Below are 19431 nucleotides of genomic sequence, written 5' to 3' on the forward strand. Positions count from 1 at the left end.
ACAGAACCATATTCATATTTATTCAGTAAACCTTTATTTATCAGTGCATGAACAGAATGCCATGACCACACTAATTATTTTTCACCCATTTTATATCATTTCCTTTCACTTCCCTTAAAAAAATAATGAAACGATTTACAGAGGATTTTTTTTTCCCGGCATGAAGTCAAATATTTATACATGTGCTGTACAATTATAAACATTTACAACTACCACAATGTCAAAACTAAAAGATTTTCTATATGTTGGAGCAATGCAAGGCCACAGTATCATTCATGATGACGGCACGTACAGTAAACAATACAGCAGCCCATCGGATCATCAGGAAATTAGTATTAGTGATCTGACATATTACAGATGCAACTTTTAACTTCTGAAAATCCTTAAAGAGCCTTGGAGAAACATGCGATCAACCGTTCCAACCACTAGAGGTCGCCGTGATCCACAGTGGCGACACTAACGCGAAATTTAGTCTCTTGAGGGGCGCAACGGATCCGTAATAAATTAAACATATATCATTAGGCTGATCTGGGAATTAAGTTAGAAAAAAAAATAAGCAGTCAAGACGTTTTCACATTATGTGCTGGAAAAGTCTGGATTAAGATGGACCTGACAGCGACCTAAAAGCATCAACGTCATGATTTTATTTCACATTAAGGGCAAATAAAAAGAACACAGAATAGTTTGGGAGGTTAGAATAAAGAAAAGTGACATGTTCTTGTGCCTACATTTGTGACAGTATAAGTACAAGAGTATCTTTAAAGTCTCAGTAGGTTGAAGGCAGACGTCTCCCCTCATACAATCATACTCTGCTAACTGAATTAATCAGAAATTAGTCATTTATATATGCAAAGCACGCTTATTATACGTTGTGGGTTAGTTAAAGCCGACGCTACCGTGATGGCTAAACCTCGTAGGCCTACCGGTCTGCTTGTATACGTACACACACGGCCAGAGGAGCTAAGATACAGAGCTGCTCACAACAGACGACGTCAGAAATCAGACTTGCATGACAGTTAACAGAAATAGAATGTATAGAGCGTGGAGATGCTTTTATCTACACATTTTATTTCTATCCTTCACATCAAAAGTGAAATGACTCACGTTTACGCAGTTTCCATACTATCTCAATAAATTACAGAATGCTTTATTATGAACACGGGTAACAAACATTAGAACTACAACCACAAGTATCTGGTCTGCTGATCGATGCATATAAACTCCAGGATATAAATCTCTGTCAGAGTCTCTGTGTTTATGAATACAGTCACATGCAATCCAAAAAAGCTCCTCTCAAATAATGAGAAAAAAGAAAAAGAAAAAGCAGAAACTCACCAGCTTTGCTTTTTCCTACATCCACCTGTGACAGCGATAAACATCATGCCAGGAAGAAAAAGCCGAGTGGATGCGTGAATATGTCCTAAACCTTCAGAGAGATCCTTCATCAAGGCAGGGAGATCAGTTCATCTCACAAAGTCTCACAGTGAGTTCAACACGGAGCAGCTTCTTTAGAACCGGAGTCCCTGATTGGCACAGTAATAACAGCAATAACAAAATAAGTGTCACACTCGGACCCAACCTCGCTCACCACCCCTGCACCACCGTACAGTGCAAATACTTGTGAAGGTACGAGCACAAGTCACGTCAGGCATCAGCTCGATGTAGACTGACTGAGGCAAAGTGGGTGAATGAAATCATAAAATGCTGCTGGTTACACAGTGATCAGTGTTGGGGAAATAAAATTACAAGAGCAAAAACGGGCCGAACACCCTCGATCTCGATCGCTGCGGCGAAGGGATAAGCCCCTCCCCCCCATCTTGGACTGGGAAGGTTTCTGGGAAGTTCTCCCAGAAGTGATTTCTGTCATTTGTAGTTTTTAAGATGCTGATGTCCGTTCGAATGTTTTCTGTCCGCTCAGATTGGCTGTAATGATGCCACATATGAGGGGGGGTGGGGGGTGGAGGCACGTCCCCTGTCTCTCAGGGTTCACATCTGTACATTTAAGGAAAGGTTGGCGTGTACGTCAAAGCTTATCACGTGGTGGAGCTCAGATATCTGCGTGTGAAGTCTCCCACTGGGACTGGATCCTGGCAGAGCTGGGAACCTTCCATGGGCCGGGAGTGATGGGAGCCTTCTTGGTTCCATTGCAGCTCAGGTCCTGGATGCTGCTGCTGGAACTTCTGGGATCCTTTCTGCTCACTTCCTCGGTCGACCCGTGGTATTTTCCGTCTTTGCCGCCCTTTCGGCTCAGGGTGCCGCCGTCGACGTCCGACCCTGCTCTCTCCCCGTGTGTGGGCGGTTGTGGCCCCTCCTGATCAACCCTTTTACTCTTTTTGTGTCGTTCAGCGGTCCCCGTGTTCCTGTCCAAACTCTCTGCAGTGCCTCTCTCAGGCCAGTAGGCTGCGTCCTCCTCCTTGAACCTCCTGTCCCTCCCGTCCCTGTGGGCCGTGCTTGGCTGCTGACCCGCTGGTCGCCTCGGGCTCTGGGGCTCCCCTGCGTTCTTCGAGGTCTTCCTGGGGCTGGAGGAGTGATGGTCTCGCTGTCCTTGTGCCTTCTTGTTCATGTCCTCCAGGGATCCACCAAAGCCCTGCTCCGTTTTTCTGGGGCTGGACGACGGCTCTGACGGCTCAGACCAGTCTTCAGAGGGTTTCTTGGGACTGGCAGCTTTGGAGTCACTCCTGCTTGTCTTTCTGGTGTGGGAGCTGGGGCTGGTGGTGCGCTGATGGTTGTGGTGAAGGTGCTGCTGTCCTCTTGCTCTGTTGGGCTGCCTGACTTGCTCCTGTCCCGCTGTTCCACCGCCAGGCCCCAGGAAATCATTGGCGGTGGCGATTTTGGACGAAGATGGGGACATTTCCGAGGTAGAGAGGTAAACAGAGGATGGGGACGCTGGAGATGACTGCCCGTCAGATACTGAGACTCTGGGAAGGTTTGAGGTTGGAGTGGTTACTTTGTCCTTTGAACCTAAGACACCAAAAACGGGGATTAACAAAATCAAAGGAATCGCTGATATAAGCAGTTATTTCCAAGTTTCAGCCGCGCCGGTGACAAATCATCACATCTGTCTCACATTTCTATCTGATGGGCACGGCTGCGTAAGCTGGTCCCCTCACGTTCTGTTCAACACCTTCATATTTCAGACATTTGGATGTTGCCGTTTGTCCTGTGATAGACCTGCGTGTCTCCCCTTTAGATAAACATCAGGTGCTGTGTGCCCTGACCTTTCGAAAGCCCCTCATGCCTCCCACCCAATCTGATCAAAACGTGCACAGCTGTGACTGGCAGCGGATGTATGCAGCAGGAAGCCAGAGAGAGAAAGAAAAGTGATGGACTTCATGACGTTGAAATGAGCTTTTGGATCCCTAAGAGCCGTGACTCATAGAAGTCCTTTCTAATCTGTTTTCCAGATTGAAAGGTTGATGCCAGTGAATGCACACTGATGCTTTCACCGTTTGTCACTCACTATGCGGTGTGTTTTCAGTGGCATCTAAGGGTTTTTGTTTTAATACCCTTAAAGACTTGCAGGTTCTGAAGGCTTGCAGCGCTTCTGCAGGCCGGTTTGTGTTTCTAGGATTCACTGCTTCGGTTCAGCCCTTTAGAGGAAATGTGTCACTGATAGCTGATCTTATTCATGCTGATCATTGGGGGGTGATGGAAGGGGCGATGCATGAAAGCACGACACAAATCTGGAGGATAAATCCTTTAGAAAGGAGAGATCAGAGGCAAAAGTAGGAAAGTTTACCAATGTTATTAGGGACAGACCAAGAAAAGCAGTGAGGCCTTTACTGTTGCTCTGGTTTCATGTAGAAGCACAGGGTGGAAGAAGAGTTCAGACCTATAGGAGGAAAAGATAAATAGGTAGAAATAGCTGTGCTGATGCAGAAAACCAGAGCAGATAAAAAGCAGAAGAGGCAGATCGACAGACGTAGAATAAGAGGAAACGTCAAGATCAAAGCTGGCAACACAAGCATGAGGATAAAGAAAGTGAGCACCCTGCTTTTAAAGGTAACCATAGCAAAACACTTCTCTATAATCAGCTAATGAGAAGCTATCTAAGCAGTAGAAACAGTGTGTCCGTGCAGCCAGCTCCCAGAGGTCACTTACTGTGGTCGGGCACCAGACCTTGGCCCGGTCGCAGCAGCAGGTGAACGTTATTCCCTCCTGCTTGGATCAGTTCAATCGCCCTTGTGTGAGTGATGCCCTGCGTGGCCTCGCCATTGATCTCCACTATCTGATCCCCCACCTGTCAGGCAGAAGCAGTGAAGGAGCTCAGAGGTGAGGTTTGGTAGGACGAGAACCACTCTGGTGCTCCCAGAATAACCCGGAATTGACTTGGCACAAAGATCACGGACACGGTTATTAATAGTTATTCAACTTCCTAGACTAGGATCCGTCGGTGTGAGGACAGAGCAGTAAAACCCACGTGTATCCTGCCGTCTTTCAGAGCCGGTCCCTCCTCAGCCAGCCGCAGGATGAACAGGCCCATGTTGTACTCTTTCCCTCCTCTCAGACTGAAGCCAAAGCCCCGCTGGCTGCGCTCCAGCTCCACGGCAAAACATCCCTGTGGTTCCCAGACAAGAATATGAGCCACTCAGACGGGACGTGTCATTAGAAATCAAAGGTGTTAACACTCCTCGTTAAGGTGAATGATTTCTATAGACGCCTCACTGACATTAACAGTCTGGGGGGCGATTGGACCTGAGGGGTTCTTACCTGCTTAGAGCCTGCGGTCATTAGTGCCAAGTCTTTCTGTAGGCCCGAGTTCTTCATCTCACTCTCACCGTTCCTAACGCAGAAAAGACACTTTATTCCTCCACCACACTCTATGTCAACAAGAGTAAGGCAGTAAGTGTTTGTTTTGAAGATCCGTACATATCTGCATCCACATGCTGCCACTAAGGCCCTTTCTGTTGGATTCATTATACGACGCTCAGAGACCAACATAAATCCTTCAAAGCGCCCGCTGCTTTCACAGTTCAGCAGCAGATAATGGGGGCAGACTTTAATGCCTCACATAGCTCATTACAATGCCTTTGTGGGAACTTAGCTGTGCTGATACTAAAGAGCCGCGGCCAGCTTAGCTCCTCTGGCACGAGGGAGAGTTTACACATTTTACAGCTTTAGCTTGTGTCTAGCCAGCGTTGACCAAAGCCGTGTGTCAGGGAGGACAGGGATGCTGCTGCTGAGCGGTGGGGCCAAATGAGCGAAAGAGCGGGTGGTGCCAAGGAAAGCTGCTGTGGCAAATGATCAATGAGTGGGACGCGGGTGCTTTAGCATACATCACAGTATGAGTATCTGGGCTGCTCCTTTTTTCTCTCCCATGTTAGCAGTGACCTTGGGGGGGTGTCTCGTTTTGGAAAATAAGGAGAGCAGGTCACACATGATGCTAATGGGCAACGATGTGGCACAAATTAGAGCCTGCTTCCATAGGAATGGACCAAATATGTGGTTGTAGTGGTGGCGTGTGTATTCGCTTCCCTCCTAACGCTCATTTAAAAAGGACACTGGCAATAGTTTGTGCTGATGCTCCCCTGTATGCGTCTGTATTTGTGCACCTGCATTCTGAAAGTTGCAAAAAGTTTGTGATGTCATACTGTAAAAATTGGGCTCTAATAAAAGAGCTACTTTGGCTCAGAACTTTTGGATAAGTAAATGTAGTAGACATTTAAGTGGCAGCAGAGGGAACCTCTCAGGACAAAAATCCCTCTCATAGAAGGGTGGTGATGTGTTTGAGTGAACGTGTTGTCCCAGGTTCTGTACCTGTCTAAATAGCTGGGGGGCTGTTGTCCCATGGCTCTGTGAGGTGCTAAGGGGCTCTGCTTAGCTGAGTTAGTTCCAGAGGGAGGAGCGTTGTCTGTCCAAACAAAACACAGGAAGTCTGACAGTAAATCACACCGTCATTTGGTTGACTTTTCCTTTTATGCAGAAACCATTTAATCTGCCTTAATGACTGGCAAAGAAATGAAAGCACACTTCCTGCGTCCACCTACCGTCCTCAGGTACAACGGTGAGGGTGACAGAATTGCCGGCATCTTTAATGAGCTGGACGATATCGTTGTGCGACAGCTCCATGATGGACTGGCCGTTGACGGCAGAGATACGGTCTCCCACCTTCAGCTGACCTAAACGGTCGGTGGGGCTGCCCTCAATGATGCGGCCAATCTTGTGAGGTATAACTGAAGCGATGGAGAGAAACAGCATTTACAGAACAATCGTGTAAAGCAACAGTGAAGCGAGGTATAAAGTCCCCCCTGTGTGCATCCAGAAGCTTCTACACAAGGACGTTCGGTCAAGATGGAACTTTGCTGTTCAACTTTGAATAAAGTCAGGTAGTGTATGACCTGAATTCTCTTAAATGTGATTACATTTAAAAAAAACAGAAAGATTTTAAAATACAGCCAGAAACCGGGACAAGCTTTTCGGGCTTCGAGTTCAGTTCTCGGAGGTGTGGTCGGTTCGTTCTCACCTCCGGGGGGAGGTTTGGTCTTCGATGTCAGGATAACAAAGCCGAATCCTTCGTTGTCTTTGCGCTGCAGGGTGACGTCAAAGCGCTCCGGTCGGGATGGCTGAGCAGGCGGGACTGTGTTTGGAAGCTCAACACGAGGGACCTTTGGAGAGGTGTTGATCAGGGCAGATGCTACATGCTGAGGCTGCTGACCGCTCTCCTCCTGCACGTCTCCGTCTGACAAACAGCCGGGAAACACGTTGGCATTCAAACGTTCAGAAATGACTCTGTGAGCACACGCAAGTATTGTTCTTTCTGAGCTTTGAATTTCCCACCGACGACACAAACTCCAATCACAGATTTGCTGACGGGCGTCTCAAAAGGACTGCAGAGGTCAACAATAAGCTGCTTACTCTCGGGTCTCCAGTTACCATTTTGCCGTTAGCTTGATCCCAGTGTGTCCCATCATTCATCACTTCCTCCCATAATAACCAAAGACAGACATTTTACAGAACAAAACCTGCTTATAGCCGATATTAAACAAAAGAATCTGTCAGCGCTCTCCTCAAGATAAATCCCCACTATGCTTTGTCATCAGGAGGCTCCACCTCTCTTGATTCCCTGTGTTGTTCTAAGCCCCATTATTTTAGCAGGTGTCAGGTAATCCTGCTCCCTCTGCTCCCGCAGCATAAACGGACGTGATTGATGTGTAATTTGTGCAACGTGATCATGGCTACTGCGGCAATACATCAGATCAAAAAGTAATTTGAAAAAGTGCACTTGAGGTGTTGGTGGACAAGTGTGGCTGAATGCAGCTGAAAGAGAGCTCAGCAGCCCCCCCCCCTCTCAGAAATGTAAATCACGTCTGCCAGTCGATCTAATCTTCACTGCCCTTCACACCGGTGCACTCTGCCTCCACAGATAAACCCAGAGCAAACACTCTTGTACCTGCCTATTGTCAGCCTGTGTGCTTGTTATTTTCCTCTTTTGTTGGTTTACCAACCTGAATGCAGACTGTTCTAAAACGCTTTATTATTATTTAAAGACGCGCTATTGCCCTGATTAGGCACATCATACATTTCAATGAAAATAAAAAAGATGGATCTTAAAATCAAGTTTCTTTTGGAAAAAAAAAAAAGAAATCAAGACTTTCTTTCGATCCAGGAAACGTTTTCTAAAAATAGCACCCTTGAAGCAAACTTCATTTACTCAGATTTACCCACAGCGAAGTCATGCGGAACAAATTTAAAGGATTAGAAAGAGGGGCAGATCCCAGATCAAAGCTTTGCTCAGAGGTCCTCCCGCAGCGTGCTGATCCAAACAGAGGGACGCTCAAACGCTCCAGCTGAGCCGTAAAGGCAGACCCACCTGACGCCAGCAGTTTCCTGCGCACTGTGAGCATCACTTGGCCGTTGCGTGCCGCGTTGGTCATCAGCTCCAGCACCTGTTTGTGAGATTTGCCCTTGACGGGCACGCCGTCTATACAGATCAGCTCGTCCCCGGCCCGCAGGCGGCCATCTTTCTCAGCTGCGCCGAGCGGCACGATGGCGCCGATGTACACCTGAGGAAGTGAGAAAGGGAACCATCATCACCGCATCGTTTATTCATTAACATCCATCTTCTGGGTGATTTTATTCCAGAACTGAAGGTGTTAGTAGAATTCTATCCGTCCATCTGTCTATGGCACCGGTGCTGTTTACCCACCGGCTGATCTGGACCTTCTCCTCCGAGGACTCTGAAACCAAAGCCCGACTCCTGGTTCCTTTTAATATACACATCCAGGTCCTTGGTATTAGGAGCTGCAGAGAGAGGAGATTCAAGCAAAAACAGACATGTAAAAGACTGACACAATGATTCTGGTGTGTTGAGAAAACTTTATATGGCTCATAAGTTCCAGAACAATATATCAGCTGAGTCTAAACAATAACATCGGAATATCAAATTGATAATAATGAAATAATAACGCAGGGCTGATCATCGGCCCGAAAGCAGCCTTGAGCAGGCAGCAGTTGGGGTAAAGGAGCCTTCCTGTGTCGTACTTACGCTTGCTGTCTAACAAGGCTTTGGACTTGAGATAGAGCTCAGACGCGTCTGGCTTTGGTGAAGATGAACGCAGGGTGTTGACAGCGTAAGGGAACGCAGCAGGGGCCGCTTCACTGGGCTGACCGAGGGTCTCCGTGCTGCCCGTCACCTCCTGCCGATGTGGCTGCGTGACAGGCTGGGGGCCCGGGTGGGGCAACTGTTGGGGAGTGAGGTTGGGCATCTGCTGAGGAGTGGGCTGGGACATGGGAGCAGTGCACTGTGACAGAGAACCACAAAAAAGCCTGAGAAAAGTCACCACAACCCAAAATGGCAGATGAATAAATCATGGAACGATTTTACGTGAGTGGATTTATGTTTGTTAATGCACCAATAGTGACATCATGAGAATGTCTGAAACAGCACAAACTCAAACAGCAGCATTTTTTGAAGCATTCTAAACATTTCTGTGGGGTGTGCGGAATAGATTTATCATCATCTAATGTAGAAATGTAGCTCAGGCCAAAGCAACGGTTTAAGATGAGCAAGGCCTCCAGAACTCAACCTACTACAGAGTCTTTTAAAAATAGTGCAACAACACAGTGTCATTCAGTGCCGAGTCAGCCCGTTGCTGCAGCGTGTGCTGCATGGAGGAGCTACAGAGGAACAAGATGTTGAACATGGCTTATCAACCTAAACACCCATATGCAGAGGGATGTTAGGGTGCCATTTGCCAGGAGCCTGCGTGGTTAATGTGGGCCTAGTGAATAATGTAGCCTGCAACAGCACATGCACGCAGCGATGCACACCAACAAAGTTAAAACCTTTTACGTTCAATAATTCATGCTGCAAAATGAAGGAATTTCTGCTCTGACTTACTGGTTTTAATGATTTCACAGGAGAGGTATGACCTGCAAGCAGAAACAAAGATGCTGATGTTAGGTTGGAACTTAAAAAGCAAGCGTACATTGTATCAAACTGCTCTCTTTGCTCTGTGGTCAGCAGATGCTGAGCGAACAGAACTTCCTCTACTCTCTTTTTCTCCGTCAGCGATTCATTATGCAAATGCAACAAAAGGGGGCAGTATATCACACCGCTGATGTCCTACAAGCTGCTGCAGAGAAGAGGCGGCGACCTAAACTAGAAGAAAAACACGCGCTACACCTACCAGTTGTTTATCCTCCCTGTACTGTAAATGCTCGGTCTGTGCATCTTTCTTAACATAATCAACATACTCCTGTAATTTATTAGCCATCTAGCATCACGAGGAAGTGAATTAAAACACTTCTTGTACAATATTTTCCAGATGATTCCATATGGATGACGGATGTTTCAATGCATAGATGTGTGGAATTCATCTCCGCATTCTAATCCACAACAGGGACGAGAGCCAAATCATTTCCTGCTTCATTTCTATCTGCTGCTGCCATTGGAAGGCAGCTCTACCCCCCAGGCTTGAAATGGAGCCTAACCTAATCCTGCACTGTGGATGACCTGCAGGAAGTCCTTTAGCTCCGGCTCATTTTATTCTTGGAAAACCGTCCTCTCCCACTCCATTTCAATGTATGAACACACTCTGAATATTGTAGCATAGGAAATGAGCAAAGGACTGACAGAAATAACAGCAACACACACTCACACACAGACATGTAGAGGAAGAGAAGGCCTTGCAGCACAGAGAAGCACCCTGCTGAGTTCATTTGATATGTTGGTGCAACAGTCAAATCTGGGATACTGCACTGCAGTACAGGCAAAAAAGGAGGAACCCTTTACATCAGTGCCAGCCCGATGTAAGAAGATGTGCAATAATTAGCCACACTTCTGTCTCCACTCCTTCAATCCCAGCAACCAGCGCACCCCTGATGCTGCCACCGCGTTCCACGTTCCCAGCAGCGCTCACCATGTGACTAAGCATGAATTCCTGCCTGTTTGGGAAGGTGCACAGCAGATGATGCGGAGTTGGTGTGGACCAGAGCGTGAAATTGCTTTATTTAACATTGGAAGAATCAGTTGTGTCCAAGCATGACCCACACAACTGCAAAATCCTTCCGGCTAGTTTTAAACATAAAAACTGTCACGTCAAATTGCACCTGAGCAGAACTAAAAATAATGTATGATTTATTATTCATTTCAGCCTCATTATTTTAGCTTCCCGTCTGACTTGAAATGGAACTTACGATCACAGCAATTACTTTTGTTGTTTTCCAGAAAACGTAAGTAAATTTAAACCTTTTAATCCATCGACCTCACGCTTCCCAGCTCCTCCGTCTCTCCCTAAATCCAGACTGACAACTAAAGGAGACACTTCTCTGCATCGTGAAAAAGGTGAGAAAAGATGGTAAACTCAAGATGAAGTGCAGCTTTGTGAGGGCTGAAATAATTTCAAAACCCAAGAACTATCTGCCCGTGTGCGTCGTGAACCTGAACCTGCGCAGGTTAACGGTCATTCACCCACCAGAGACGCCAACACAATCCCACCACCTGCAACATGGATGACTCCAGTGTGAGCTGCTGCTTCTCGTTCACGTGGTCCCACTCACCTCCTCTGAGCACCAGAACGTTGACCTCACTGCCCACGGGCAGGTCTTTAAGGATGTCCACCACCTGGGAGTGACTCAAGGTCTGTACGTTCTGTCTGTTGATCTCCTTGATAACGTCGCCCTTCAATAAGCCCCGACACCACTGAGCGTCGAGGATCATCTTCACTTTTTGGCCCAAGGGGCAATCCGCAATGGCGAAGCCAAAACCTCCGGGGCCTTTGACCAGGGGCACGCTCACCAGCTCTGGCTGCAGCAGAGTCGGGTCTGGACCCTCCTGGTTGGACATGTGTGGCAAATGGTGGTGGTGCTGGTGAGGATGGTGCTGAGGGCGCCCCCCATTGGTCATGGGCGGTACAGGAGCAGTCTGCCTGGAGAGAGTCCCCCCATCTGGAATAGTGTAATGTTGATCCTGTGGGGTGGAGGTCGAAGGGGAAGGGGAGGTCTCTTTGGATGTGCAGAGGCCACCTGAGACCTCTTCACTGCTGGCAGAGTCCTCAGGTAAAGGGTAGCCCCGGCACAAGACCATGTCCACATACTGGTTGATGGGGATGGACTGGAACATCTGGACCACGTCAGCATGTGTCTTTCCCAGCACACATGTGCCGTTGATGTCCACGATCACGTCACCTAAAAAGGATCAAAGAGCATAAAAACTCCAGACAGCTCGCCTGTGAATGAGAAGCTGCATGTTTTCTTTCTGTAACTCATCCTTGAATACCTGAAGCGATCTTCTTATCGTGCGCGGCGGGCCCGTCCAGAAGCACATTTTTGACCTGAAGGAACTCGTCCGGTCGATCTCCTCCGATGATTGTGAACCCGAATCCCTGGGGGCTTTTTCTGAGTGCCGTCTGCAGCATGGTTCCCTGCAGCTGAGACGGATCCCGTGTAAAACCCCGGCCGCCCCTGCCAGGCTCCTCTGCTGACGGGATAATGACAGGAGCAAATAAATAATCAATACAGTAAATAATCAACGGCGAAGTAAAGGACACTACTGCTCAGTTACAGCGGACTAAATTCATTCAGTATAGTTCTTAAAACTATCTGGCAGTTTTACTCTGACAATGTAGAGATATGAAAATCATCTTTTACATCACAGTGTGGATTAATTCTCACCCATCTTAAAAGGTTCACAGATTTATGTGCTCAGAATATGCATAAGCCTGCCTGAAAAAGTAGCAGCTCTCCAAAGTGAAAGTGGAACGCTTGCTCAGAAACAGCCGGCTGCCTTCATCGCTACATCCGCGGGATGACGAGCCGTCACTCACGGCTCGTCATCGCAGCCACAATCTGCCAGCGTTGTAATTTAAGTGCAAACAACGTGCACACACACACTCGTAATGACACAGTCCAGCGCTCTCTCCAAGAGGCTGACAGACATGCGCTTTGGGCGGAAATGATCATTTTTGCCACAGTAGCACTACAAATCCAACTCAAGACATGCCTGACATAATCCAGGTAACTTTATAATTGCAGAGTCGTCCTATGGTCGCTGCAAGGCGTGTGTACGTGTACGTGTACGTGGGGTGGTGCTCTGTATTAGAAGTGATGTGTAGATGTGCGTGCAATTAGGAAAGATAAGGCAGATAAGGTGGTGAGAAAGTGAGCTATCCTTGACAGAGAGGATACATTTGAACTATTACCTCATTCATGAGATTGTACGCTCTGCCTGTGTCCGTGCATGATAGGCTTCCTCCGAGCCCATTCCCACACTGATAGATGGTGGGAGATCAATCTCATTAGGGGTGGGCGCAGATAAAAGCTCCTGCAGCCCCCCCCCCCCCACCATCCGCATGCTCAACGTGTCATGGGGTTTCTATTTGCATAACCACACTGCAATTGGCTGATAAACATGACCGCACTGATGATTAAGGAAAAAAAGAGATTATGCCAAGTATGATTAACATGACATTCCTGTAATGGCGGTGCATCAGAAAGATCTTTTTTCAAGATAGTCTGCATTAATTATTAATCCCAGAATCTGCATGTCGACCGTTAAATTCCCAACAAAATCAGGAGGACGTATGAGACATGGATGTTGGAGTGAACCAGCCAGGCATTCCACGCTCAAACACTCCATCCACCGACTGTCAGAACCCATATTATATGAACGGCATGAAAAGCAACGCCGACATAGGAGGGTACATAGCAAAGCTGTGTGTACATAGCCTTGATTATGCTGCGGAGCACAAAGGGACAGTCTGTGTCCTCTGAGGTGAAGTGATTATTAGAAATGTCAGGCAGGATTGTCAGAGCTGAGCTGTGCAGCATTGTCTGGAAGGTCAGTCCAGCCACTCTTGTCAAAACAGTGTTTGGATGCTACCTCACGCGCTCCACACAACACGCCGAAGACCACTAGTCATTAATTCTGATTAATAAGGGTGGGAAGGTGCAGGACGGGCACGAGGGAGGCGGTTGAAACCGGAGGCGATGTTACACAGAGGCGCCATCATCCAGAGACTGCAGAGAGGCTCAGCGTGCAGCAGAGGCACACACTTATGTCTGAGATACAGATGCTAGTTGGAATGCTAATGTGATCCTTCTTTGTGTGTTCATCAACAGAGGTGTGCGACAACGGCCGGTCGTGACCGGTTTGTCATGAGGCAGGAGTGAGCGTTAGTGGTACATGATCAACACATAACAAAGTAGGAAAAAGTCACTTATAGTCACAGCTGCAACCGTTTCTTTGTTCTAAGCTTCCTTCAATTCTAAGATGTTTCCGCTGCCGTGAATGACTGGTTGAAAAACTGTTTTTTCCAAAGATTACAGGCTCCTTTTAGCATAATCTGTCTGTCACCCAGACAGCAAAGGAATGTGTAACAGGCTGAGGTGTTTATTACCAGCCTAGCAACTGCTGGAACAGCGACAGAAATTAGCATGTTCCAAATATCTGCACGTATGTTGATGCTCCCTTTCTCATGGCTGCCAGTGCCGTTACCTGGGGATGTGGCTGCTGGGGGCGGCGCTCCACTCGGAGCTTCAGCGCTCAGTTTTTTCTTCGCTTCCATGACTGGATTCTCAAACTGGGTCTTCTGATTGATGTGGCTGAACAAAAGATGCGAAAACATGAGAAAGAAACAGAAGCAGACTATAATTCAGTTGTGATTGTTTACAGTGAGTTACTGCTTGTGTGCCTTTAAGCCAACGTTAATTCTGCTCTTCCCTCATGACTCTGCTGCACACACTCTTCCGGTTTTATAAGATCGTTGTTTGACCCTTCTCATCTGTCATGCAAAACGCTGATTTGACTGGGAGCTGAGCCGACACAGAACCATCGATATGCTGCCTGAGGAACAGGCAGAGTGTTCCGACGCACCGTCACCGCCAGAGCAACAAAAGGCAGCTAAGCTTATTTCTCTTACAAATCTTTCAATACATAAATCATAAAGGAACTCCTTCCAGAGATGGAGTGGTGCTGATTGTAATTCTTTGAACTGCTGTAATGATGAATTCAGAAGACTTAAAGTATGCCTGCATAACCTAGTGAATAAGAAGAACAGAGGTTAGCGTTTAAGGTCAAACTGGGCGTGAAATGAATGCAAAGATAATTCTTCTCTCCGATATCTCTGATGGAGCTCGATCAACAGCTGCTTAAGGCAATGTTGGCAAAAGGAAATGCTTTTATCATCATGCTCCCCTTGTTTTTGCTTTTAAAACCAAACAGTTGCTAAATTAGCTCTTAGCAACTAGGCTGTTTTTGTTTTGTGGACTTCATTTCAGTATGAACCTAAAACCAATTACTGGGACCTGGGTGCAGAAATATCCCTGTTAAGCAAAGGCATGTCCCTCTGCAGCTAAACGGTAACGAAGAGAGGGAGGTCGCCTGCATAATGAGGTTTAACAGCTGTAAACCTTGGATATAGGAGAACCATGGGAAGGCAGAACGGACTAACGATACACAGGGAATCACACACCGGTGATGCTGCACACAGTGTGTGTGTGAGCGTGTGTTTGCACGCGCACGCGTACACCTCAAAGAACTGTGCTGGGTCTGACTCATGCACAGACACCCTTCCCATTAAGTGGGGAGAGATAAACGTTCCCTCCCATTTCATTTCCTGCTTCACTTTCTCACTCCATGATTGCCACACTGCGCGTTTTGTTTGGCAGTTGAGGGAATAATGAGACTTGTGTCACATTTTTGCATTTGTGTGCTCATTCCCAGCATCACTTGCCAGACAAAGCGACAGAGACCCGGGAGAGGCAACCTCTCGCTGACCCTCTTGCACAAAAAAACATTGATTCCCCCCCGACTGCAGATCTCTGCCTCTTTGTCCACAGTAATGGGACCAAAATGAAACAATATGCTCTTGCTTACACTACTAATCCAAATGTTTCTCTCTTGGAGACACTAAACTTTCATTGTCTGCTATTTTCACTACCCTTCCCCCCCAAGTTCATACTGAGCTATAGAACATCAGTGGTATCAGACATAATTGCTTTCTGACTGTGTGGACACGAGCGGGACTGGAAATGCAGCCAATCCAGAGTTCCACCCACAGTCAAGGGCCATAAAGATAAACCACATTTAACACATCTGCCTCAGGAATTCAAGAATATGGTTTTAAGTGACGACGGTTCTCCCACTTTTTAGTGAGCACGTCCACACAACTCAAGTCTGAAATATCCTCTCATCAGGGACTCGTTAGCGCCGCCACGAGTATGTTGTATCAGTGTGGTGGCACACAAACAATTTCAAACTGGGTCTTTGAGTTTTAAAGGCCATTTTTTCCACACTTCTCTGATACAAGACTGGAGGAAGAAAAATGTCACGACCTTTAGAAGCTAACCAGAATTAACATATGGACCAGGAAGTCTTAAACTCGTAGGTTGACACATAAGCTCCTGCTCTGCTTTTGTATCCTTTACTTGTGTTTGTGCGCCTTATCGGTTGACATGTTTTGTTGTTTATCTATTTTATCTCTTCATTCTCTTCTTACTGCCCGGTGCTTTTACAGTAACGGCTACTTTTTACTCCGAATATTGATCATTTACACACATCAACTCTTTACTTTTAAGCATCCTTGATTGGGGGAGAAAAACTGGCAAAGAAGACAGCTTAAGTGGAGTCAAACATCTCAATCATCTGCTTGAAGGCTGCACTTAACCAACACTGCTTTTGTAACGGGTTTGTGCAGGCCATTGTGCGACCAATAAAGGATTATGTTGCATTATCACACAAGCAAAATGACAGAATTTCAGCACCACATTTTATAGACAGATCCAGAAGACTGGAGTCACACACAGGCGTTTACTCACTCCACATAGTATGTGCCAAACTGGGGGTCCACGATCTTCTCCCAGCCATAAGGCAGCTCTGGGGACAGAAGAGACAGGGAAAAGGCCAACAACATCACTTTGTGTGTTACTCTGACACCACATGGACAATTGGACACATGCGATGAGGAATGATGCCTTCACAGGCAGCTCCACAGCAGGCGGTTTCCCCACCAAGAGAACTAGCACCACACTTTTATTACCAAGGGTGCGTTTACGGTGTGAAACACATTGCAAAGGAGCAGAGAGGGAAGGCAGAAATCCCAAGTTGTCCCCGGAAAGTAATAAGCGTCCCTCTCCAGCAGCGTGTGCGAGTGCAACATCTCCATGTTTTGCAAACACACGCGGCTCACAGGACATCTTTATGCACAGCGGCCCGCGGAAAATTGCCTTCTGAGAGATGCTGCAGTGATAAACGCTGCATGTGTCTGAGGAGCCAGTAGGGAACACGTCAGTTTCAGCTGGAGGAGGAGGTTTTTGCAGCGTCACTGGCATGAGTAAGACCGAGCCTTCTCAGCTGTTTAACCACTGTGTGTTATCCACTGCCCTCTACCAGCCAGGCAGCACGAATCCAGAATGTATGAGTGGGATCTGAACTGCGTGTGTCTTTGCAAATAAAAAATTCGTCTCACCTCCCTCTTGGCATTTCTCAGGGGGCTTGGCCTTCTTAGCAAGGCGAGGGTCCAGCCAAGTGGTTGTCTTACTGTTGTGACTGAAATACAAAGAGGAAAGAGGGCTTCAGGTGCAGTAAAAACCACATAGGCCACCATGTAAACCCAGCAATTAGTACAGGAACATAGGAGAGCAGTGGAGCCAAGATTTAACCTTTGGGGATGACAATAAAGCAGCTTTGTTAAAGACTAGGACTGTTTGAGGATGCAGGGAAATACGTGGACAGCTGTAATCAAGGCAGAATATCTAACGAGCAGAACTGAGGCTCGATTTGCTTCTCTGGCTAACAGAACAAGCTACTTCGTTGGCTTTCTGTCCACAGCAGAGTGCTGCAGCTTTGAGCTGAGCTAACAAGGCAGGTAAACATCTGCTGGCCTGCTGCTTCCTTCACCAACAACAAAGATAGGGAAAGAAATAATAATAAGAGTAGTAATAGTTAATAACAGATACATTTACCACAGGAAATAGTTTCAATATTCCAAAATTGCTATGAGTCAATACACAGTGTTTTAAATATTATCATATTTTATAAAAATGGAGCTGTTAGGTCAAAGATCTTGTGCACAGTCTTAATAATGAAGCACAAAACTAGAAGACCTCTGTGCAGCTCAAGCTGAATAAATATTTTATTGGAATTATTAATAATAAAATGTAAGATCAACTTTGATTTGAAATCAATTTTATATGATTCTCAGTCAAACATTTTAACCTGTAACAACCCCAAACTGCCAGATGTCTCTTTACAGCCTAGCAAAGGTCAGGATTCAGGAGAATAGGAGTGGGAGTGATTAACCTCAAACCTGACATCATGGGAGAGTAACACGACTAAAGCAATGCAGTCAAATTGCAGCAGCGAGCCTACTTACTCTATGAAATAGACCATGCCAGTCTCTGTGTACGCCATTTCCCAGTTTTTAGGCAATGGCTCCTGACTCTCATCCTGTGGGGTCCATGCATGCAGGTCCATAGCCCCCGCTGACTGGTTGTAACTGGGCACCTTCTTCCTCCACTCTGCCTTGTCCTTGTGTTCTGATGCCCGGCATGGGGAGAGGGAGACGGGCATGGAGATAGAAAGAGGAATGGGTTGGGAGTAGGGGTACGGGAGGTGATAGAAGGAGAAAGAGACAGGAGGTGAGAATGAGGCGCCATTGGAGCTCCTTTGGGCTCCTTGCATCTCTCCCGGATGCTGCTGCTGCTGCTGCTGCTGCTTCCCTCGCCAGTGCCAATATTCATCTGTACGCTGTGTGAACGGTTACAACCACAAGAGAGAAAGGGGTAGAGAAAGAGAGAGAGGGGGGGGGCTGCACAGAGAGGAGGCGGAAGTGGAGCTATTGCCATAGGACTGGCATGTCAGCAGTGATGAACTGGGAACTGCCTCCCAGGCAAAGGAGAGCTGACCAATGCTTCAACTCATCCACGGGTGCCACATCACAGCTCTATTAGTAACACAGAAACCGGTGCGTGTGTGTGTGTGCGTGTGTGTGTGTGCACCAAATTTTGATAGGTGTGTGATTCTCTTGTCTGCAGGTTTTCATCTGCCCGTGTGTGACCTAGCTTCAACGCACCATTGAGCCTGTTTGACTGGAGCGATTGAATGGCAGGAATGGAAAGTGACAGCTGTTGACTGGGAGAAGCCAAGAGCTTTTTGTGCTGAAATCAGGGCCTCTTCTTCATGCTGGAACTAGAAGGGAGGCCAGTGCGCTTCCAAAGTCAGAATAAAGGAGTCCACGCAGACTCTTGCCCCGGGCTATAGCAGCTTTGTGCCCTTGCAGAGAAATCTAAGCTGTGCTGCTGCAGATGTGAGCACGAAGGCTCGGAAAACTGACAAACACATTCAAAACACAAAAGAAAAAAGTGCTGTGAGGTAACACGAGGCTACTGTTAAATGACCATTAATTTGATTAGTTGTATTGTGCAACAATATATGATTACTGTGATTACTCTAGAATAAGACGTGACTTCCTTTAATATTGACTTTTCTTTTTTTCCTTGGCACTCCCATTCCAGCCCAAGGCCACAGAGATGAAATGTTACTGAACATCTCTCCCTTTTCCTTTTTACCAATTTCATCCTTGTCATTAGTCCTGGAGCTGAATGGTGCATTCCATCACCTCCTGTGATGTGTGAGACATAATTGGATAACACAGACCAATAGTCTTTAGGAGTTAAATTGGCCTTTATGATCTATATAGGTGGTCATAAAGATTACTCCATCTCCATTTGTTGGAATGCATCATTACTAATATCCCCCGACTCCTGCCATTATAAAGCTGGGATCCGTGAGAACATGGAGGGAACCCTGGGAGGATGTGGTGACTCCCAGGTCCCGGGATGCTGGCAGATCTTTGCTCTGCACTTGTTTTGCTTTAATGCTGACCTTGCGTGAGGAAATGCTAATCCGGGAATGTTTTTCTGGGAACAGAACAGAATGAAAATGAGGTCCCTGCTGTTTAGTATTCCACAATCAACTTCTGGACAATGTGA

General features: G+C 46.9%; 1 protein-coding gene across 4 annotated transcripts in view; it reads right to left on the reverse strand.

The window, feature by feature from the left end:
• Positions 1-11: 11 nt before the first annotated feature.
• Positions 12-19431, reverse strand: part of magi3a (membrane associated guanylate kinase, WW and PDZ domain containing 3a) — a 67314-nt gene continuing 47894 nt past the window's right edge. The window contains exons 5-22 of one of the 4 annotated variants that reach the window (XM_029833945.1): positions 17814-17976; positions 16908-16987; positions 16258-16315; positions 13937-14043; positions 11720-11920; positions 11002-11628; positions 9341-9372; positions 8486-8741; positions 8147-8241; positions 7811-8003; positions 6464-6679; positions 5988-6173; positions 5758-5851; positions 4711-4783; positions 4421-4558; positions 4102-4240; positions 2240-2961; positions 12-2158 (exon numbers count right to left, since the gene is read on the reverse strand). In XM_029833945.1, the coding sequence (XP_029689805.1) occupies positions 2048-2158; positions 2240-2961; positions 4102-4240; positions 4421-4558; positions 4711-4783; positions 5758-5851; positions 5988-6173; positions 6464-6679; positions 7811-8003; positions 8147-8241; positions 8486-8741; positions 9341-9372; positions 11002-11628; positions 11720-11920; positions 13937-14043; positions 16258-16315; positions 16908-16987; positions 17814-17976 (3491 nt within the window). In that variant the 3' untranslated portion in view covers positions 12-2047. Of the gene's footprint in view, positions 2962-3739; positions 3833-4101; positions 4241-4420; positions 4559-4710; positions 4784-5757; positions 5852-5987; positions 6174-6463; positions 6680-7810; positions 8004-8146; positions 8242-8485; positions 8742-9340; positions 9373-11001; positions 11629-11719; positions 11921-13936; positions 14044-16257; positions 16316-16907; positions 16988-17813; positions 17977-19431 lie in introns of all 4 variants that reach the window. The other 3 variants (XM_029833946.1, XM_029833943.1, XM_029833942.1) reach the window with 3 other exon arrangements.

Source organism: Takifugu rubripes, chromosome 3, assembly GCF_901000725.2.
Source record: "Takifugu rubripes chromosome 3, fTakRub1.2, whole genome shotgun sequence".
NCBI lineage: Eukaryota > Metazoa > Chordata > Actinopteri > Tetraodontiformes > Tetraodontidae > Takifugu > Takifugu rubripes.